This window comes from Cryptotermes secundus, unplaced genomic scaffold (assembly GCF_002891405.2).
Source record: "Cryptotermes secundus unplaced genomic scaffold, Csec_1.0 scaffold152, whole genome shotgun sequence".
Taxonomy (NCBI): domain Eukaryota; kingdom Metazoa; phylum Arthropoda; class Insecta; order Blattodea; family Kalotermitidae; genus Cryptotermes; species Cryptotermes secundus.
The window spans coordinates 662588-669402 of NW_019720705.1; the positions used below are offsets into that span (position 1 = coordinate 662588).

A 6815-nucleotide genomic window follows, 5' to 3' on the forward strand; every position below is an offset into this window, starting at 1 on the left:
TATCTAACATGTGCTCTGTCTGTAATTGGTCTTGCGGCTGTTAACTTGGTATATAAATAGTACAGAATTTAATTTAATTGAATTATTATTATCTCTTATATAAGATATTTTAACGGACATTAATTAATAATGTTATTAATATACTAGATATGTGAATCATAATTATTTTAGTGACAGTGATTTTTATTAACTTTATTAAGTATAATTATATTCAATGATATATTTAAAATAATTATTTATAGGTTCCTAATTACAAATTAATTTTAATAATTTTTTGTGATAACAGAATTTTGGGACTTTTCCCATCGTTCGATAATTTAAAGAACGCAACATTTCGCAAACAGGAGCTGTTTCCGTCCCCATATGTGAAAGAGTGAAAAACGTCTATTCTTTTGCTTTCTTTAGAAAGAATTAACTTCAGTAACTTGTCAAGTGTTCTAGCGGACCAGTGATTGAGGTTAACTCTTTATAACATACCTTACACAATAGGTGTTTCCCACCCTCACACCTGAGGACGGAAGCAGATCCTGTTTCCGAAGCGTTGTGTTCCTAGTTTCCAGAATACCGGACGGTGGGCAAAATCCAAAAACCCAGCAATCCCGAGTGTTATACACCATTGCCAGAACCTTTAGAATCTACTGAAATCATTTCTATTGATACTGTGACATGTTGACCCCTACCTCCCCAGCGGTACGTGGCGGTAACGTAACGCTCGCATTCTTACGGTAATAGGCGAGTTCCCGCCCCGCCACTCCCCTCCGCGGTGACGTCACCGAGGGATATCGCGGTCGCTAGGCAACGCGAGTCAACAGCGGCGACGTTACGATAGTAACAGCGGTTACCTCCGCTAGCGTTACATAGCAACACAGGGCCAGGCAAGAAGGGTGCCTATTACGTGGCCGTTTTCCCGTATTGTCTGATCGGGGCTACATACGGAGCAGCGAAGGCTATTCACAGTCAGGTCTAGTGTGGCTACCGCAGAGTTGTACTGAGTTATAAAGTAACAGTCGCCGAGTTGTATTCAGAGTCAGTCAGCCAGTCAGTTGTATTGTGGCATTTGGAGTGTACTATTTGTGATACTGCAGATAGCAGTAATCGGAAATCTGTAATTTGAGTGATTGTATGAGCGAGTGTGAAATAAAATTCGCTACATCGAATACATCGAGAATTTATTTGTCGCGATATACGCCCGATACGCGACAATACTATTGATGTTTATAGTTTGTTATTCACAATATCATACACATATTTAAAGTGTAATGTAGTAGTTGTTATGCTTTTATAACACAATTTGAAGGATTTACAGTTTCATGTATTGGTTCGTAGGATTATGATCTTTTTAATGGTATTTTAGAAACTAATAATTACAAATAATTTTAAAATTATATCACAGAAAGTAATCAGCAGGTAACCTACAGAGAATCAGAACTACATCTATGTTAATTTTGCCCTTTTTAAATTAACCTTCAATCTGTTGATATTATAAATATATATTGGAGATCATCTACAAATATTTCAACAAAACTCCTCTAAAAATTAGGGACTATTCCAATGATGACGCTCGACAAAGTATCCGAAAATTCCGTATTATTATGACGAAGTTTCGAGAAATATGATCTCATTTAAAGGGGGGAAGGGCCGGAATTTCTCATCGCTTGGGGGCATATGAGATTGCATGGTCCTGGTAGAGGAGAATTTTATCAGATTTACTATTCAGGACAAAGAAATAAGTTAATATTAAGATTTCTAGGCTAAAAAATGTCATGTAGTTTGTTAAATATTTTAAAAGAAATTTACATTTTTTTCATCGCGTTAAGAACCTCATATCTCACGCATAGTAGAACCCGGTTACTTCGCTCGGGTGACACACAACTTATATTTGCATGGTCCGCTTGAAAGATCTGCAGACATGAGGCAAGAGGTAAACTCAGCCCTCGAATATGAACACCGGGACGTAACTATAATAAACGCAGTGGTTTATTTTCCTCAGTATCATCATATAAACTGTCCGATATGACTCATGACTTTTACAGAATTGGAACATAAACACAAATATGAAGTTTTAATTATACTCAACAGATAAAATCCCTTATGAGGCAACGTGTTCAGTAGCCACTTCCTCCCCTCTGAGCGCAAACCTGGATATTTTATCTGCTTATATTCTGGCCCCCCCGAACTCAATATTTCAAAGCAGAATTCTGGGTTTTTAAAGAGATTAAACGAAAGGGAAACCTCTGATACTCTGTCAGTAGAAACCAAAAATTCAGTATTGCCAACATCAAAGCCCAAATTAAAATTCAAGAAACCGGCCGGGGCGTTAAGCTGACCACTTACCTCCAGCTAGTGCCGAAATGTGGGTCTATATATCCACTCCCCCAAAAGCTTTCATGGCGTAGTGCTTAATTACTTAAACAGTTAGTTATGTATGACTAACAGTTCTTGAACGATCAACCCAGTTCCTGAATTGGATTATAAGGATCTTCAGAACTTTGTTAAGGTAAAAAGGTAAAGCTGTCTCTTTGTTTAACTAATTAAGCACTACGCAATGAAGGCGTAAGGGGAACTGGATTTATAGAGCCACATTTTATTGACCTCGGCAGTAGTTGGAGGTGAGTGGACAGCTTCACGCCCCTGCCGCTTTAGCCCCGGGGAAACATCCACCGGCACCGATTTGATAGGAGACTGAGTGGGCCCCAGAGCCGGTCTGAACGACGTGGAGAATAGAAAATCCTTGACCCTACCGGGACTCGAAATCCAGCCCCTCCGTCCTCCAGCCCATAACCAGTAGCTATACAGACTAAGTTATCCCGGCTCCTTTCGGAATATTTTTATTCATTTAATTTAATTTTTAACGTAATTTTTAGCATACTTTCCTTCTTTAAGTGAGAAGTGGCCTTATGAAATCACCATTTTGTCATCGTGTGTTTGCGTGTGTGTGTATATCCGTCCGTTTGCGCGTGTGTCCCTGATTTCAGTCTTCTAATTTCTTGGCCGATTTTCAGGAAACTAATATGAACATTATGCCATTAAAAACAACCTAATGCCATAATTTTAAATTCCTGCAATCAGTAATATCAAAATGGCAGAAGCGAAATGGTGAAATTGATAGAGTAGCGCCAGTTAATTTAGTTCTTGAAATGGTGTTCGGTAGTAATCTTCGAAGCCTGTGAAATATTTATTTAAGTAGTTTTTTTTAATGTAAAGTAACTAGCTTGTGACTGGAAAACTTTCTGTAGCTTTCGATTTCATGGAAATAATCATTCCTGAGCTTCGTGTAAGATAAATAAGAGCTGTAATTTATTGCCTCGCAATTGAAGGATCTCCAGATACTGAGATACAATAATCACCTACGAAAGAAACACAAGATTCGTTTGTAAAATTCTGAAGGTACCAAATGGCTGACTGTAACTCGTATTATTGGGATTATAGAAACAAACACAAGCAGAACAACTGCTACATTCAGAAACATAATGGCAGTCTGCATCATTCTTTGTTTAAAGTTCTTGAGCAGCTGTGTGATTCTTGCGAAGCAAATGGTAGATTTTAAGCATTTGTGCAGTTTCGTATACACGACCGTATGGCCCACAATTCATCCGTACTCACACACGTCCACATTTAAATTGATATCGCTTAGTAACTACACTTACCGTTCTTTTATCAAATTACCGTACTTCTCTTAAGCACGATGTTGTTATATTTTTTTGTCAGATTATCACCTCTCACTCTAAAGCATCTCCATGTAATTGTTCAAATAGAAGTCTTTAGTGTACATTAATGATTTTTCTGCTATTCTCTTTGAGACATTTTCACGTCACGTACCCCCCAGATCGAATCGAGTAGTTGCGCTAATATTGTCACAGTAAACGAGATCGATATTAATCAATTAGTACGGCATTTCCCTCAATAGATGGCATCAAATTTGACATACTGAGATTTATGGTGGCTTTCACATAACCTGTCCTGTGGTTGTTCCAAGGTCTTTTGAGAATTTGTTTTACCTTTCTGAGAAAACATATTTAGTTCACGTAGATTTGGCGATTTCTTTGGTGAGGGCTGGAAGATAAAGGGTTAAAATAATTATTCGTTCCTCATGTTTATCACAACCTAGGGACTCGTACTATTATAATTTGGACCTGCTGATAACTAATGATTTACTGGAGCTAGGCATGTCATATCTGGATTTGTCATAGATCTACAAACATACCTACACATCATATGTGAATCACTCACTCAAAGAGCTGAGCCCTTCTTGAGAAGCTGCCAATTGTACAGCTATTCAAGAACTTTCCAGCATTTTATGGAACCCGAAGGTTCATTATCGTGTTCACAAGAGCCCTCTACCGATCCTTATCCTGAGCCAGATCAATTCAATCACTACCATCCCATCCTATATCTCTAAGATCCATTTTAATATTGTTCACCCACCTACGTCGTGGTCTTCCCAGTGTTTTCTTTCCTTCCAGCTTTCCCACCAATATCCTATATGCATTCCTCCTCTTCCCCATTCGTGGCACATTCCATATTCATCTTATCCTCCTTGGAATACTGTCTCTAAGTAAAAGATTACAGACACAGTTTAGTTAAGAAATTTTGATTTTAAGTATTATATATATATAAATGAGCGAAAGAAATAAATTCGCTATATATCAAACCACGGCGTGAACTTATTTGTAGCGTGACACACAAAACACGCTACAATATATATATATATATAGTTGTGCCCTATATTTAAGTATAAATCTCACAAAAATAAAAGAAATTGTCATTTCTCGCAGTACTAGATCTGTTAGGTAATGTTGTTCTTATGCTTAACTAATTAAGCACTAGGTCATGAGGTCGTAAGTGGGAGTTTTGTACAGACACACGTATTCTTGAAGTCGGCACTAGTTGGAGGAGAGTGGTCAGCTTCACGTTCCGGCCTCTTTACTCCTGGTGAAAGAGCCCCGGTACCCATTGGAAATAAGGCTATGTTGGTTCCAGAATCGGTCTGAGTTAGAGTTCCAATTAAGGGAATTTCAAGAATTTTATTCGTAACTCCTTGATTGATTTACAAGACAGCAACAATTTTAATAAAAATACACTAGAAGACCGACTAAGGTAGAAGGAAGTTCTCACATATAAGTATGTTTGCCACACAGGTATTCAATGAACTGGAATCCCCAGCCGAGGTGTCATTGCTGCAAGAGCTGCAGACAAGCGTTCTCAAGGAACGACGGTTTTTGATACACACCATAGTGAACCACACAATCAACTCGGGGCACGATCATAGCGAACAGTTTCATAACTTAACATCGTTCGTTTCCCATAAGCTTGGCGAATATGAGGAAGTGGTTCAGGAGGCCGTGAGGGGCGGCGTCACATTGCCACTGAATCCAAACACTCCAGTTCCAATGCCGGCTAGATGGAACTTCCTGCAAGCCGTGTTCTTTGCCTCAACCGTCCTGACAACTATAGGTAAGTATACAGGCTGTAGGCGCATGTGTGTTGCAAGAGTGTCATTCTGTCTTCCCCCATGTTCTCCAATGGAAACTATACTCAGTATACATACTTACTTATGGAGCTGAGCCCTTCTTGAGGAGAAGCCAAATCTGCAGCTACTCAAGAATTTCCCAGCATTTTATGGAACCCGAAAGTTCATTATCGTGTTCACCAGAGCACTCCACTGGTCCCTATCCTGAGCCAGGTCAATCCAATCCATACCATCCCATCCTGTTTCTCTAAGATACATTTTAATATTATTCACCCACTACGTTTTGGTCTTCACAGTGCTCTATTTCCTTCTGCCTCCCTCACAAATATCCTATATGCATTCCTCTTCTCCCCCATTCGTGCTACATGACCTGCCAACCTCATCCTCCTTGACTTGACCATTCTAATTATAATCGTAACTTTGTTACGAAAATGCACTATACTCAGTATTATAAACAATAAATACAAAGAAATTGCGACGAAAAGTAACCGTTCTGACTTGTATTCGGGAACTGTCCGTTTCGAATTTTGGCCGCGACAACTCTCCTGGCTGATGTCTTCAACATTTTCCTCAGCTCTTCCAGAAGAATTCTGTGATAGTACCTCAAATTAAACTTCGGCTGCATTCCTTTCCAATCCATTATGCACTAGTTATCCTATTGTCACATGCTATGTTGTCTAAGACAAGCTGAGCCGTTCTTGAGAAGCAGCCACTTGTGCAACTACTCAAGAACTTCCCAGAAATGTATGGAACCCAAAGGTTCTTCATTGCGTTCGCAAGAGCCCTCATATAGTCTAAGATAGCGTCGTTAAGTAATAAATAAATAAAGGACTGGCCCGTTTCAGTGAGACCCGATATGAACATCACGCAAACAGAAGCCTTTCGACTGAGCACGCTTTCAACGAATCGGTTATTTATCGGCTATGCGAGCTTCATATTTTACTTACTTTGTTAACTTAACAAGCTCCAGATACCAAGATTACACAGAGTCGAATAACTGGATGGTTAGTGGTTGATGGATAGGAAAATACTTGCAAGAAAGAGGCAGTGGCCTAATTTAAATTACTATTCTGCCTCTGGTTCTCTATGGGTGTGAAACTTGGTCTCTGACATTAAGGGAGAAACATAGACTGAGGGTGTTTGAGAACAGGGTGTTGAGAATATTTGGACCGAAGAGACATGAAGTGACAGGAGGTTGGAGAAAACTGCATAATGAGGAGCTTCATAATTTGTACTCTTCTCCAAGTATAAATAGAACGATCAAGTCAAGGAAGATGAGGTGGGCAGGGCATGTAGCAGGAATTGGGAAGAGGAAAAATACATATAGGCTATTGGTGGGAAAGCC

The 6815-nt window shown here is 39.3% G+C and overlaps 1 protein-coding gene across 1 annotated transcript in view; it reads left to right on the forward strand.

Annotated features, from left to right (window-relative positions):
- The window catches only part of LOC111871415 (potassium channel subfamily K member 1), a 51799-nt gene that overhangs the window by 26288 nt on the left and 18696 nt on the right, over positions 1–6815 (forward strand). The window contains exon 2 of the mRNA XM_023864512.2: positions 5139–5454. Within this exon, the coding sequence (XP_023720280.1) occupies positions 5139–5454 (316 nt within the window). The remainder of the gene's footprint in view (positions 1–5138; positions 5455–6815) is intronic.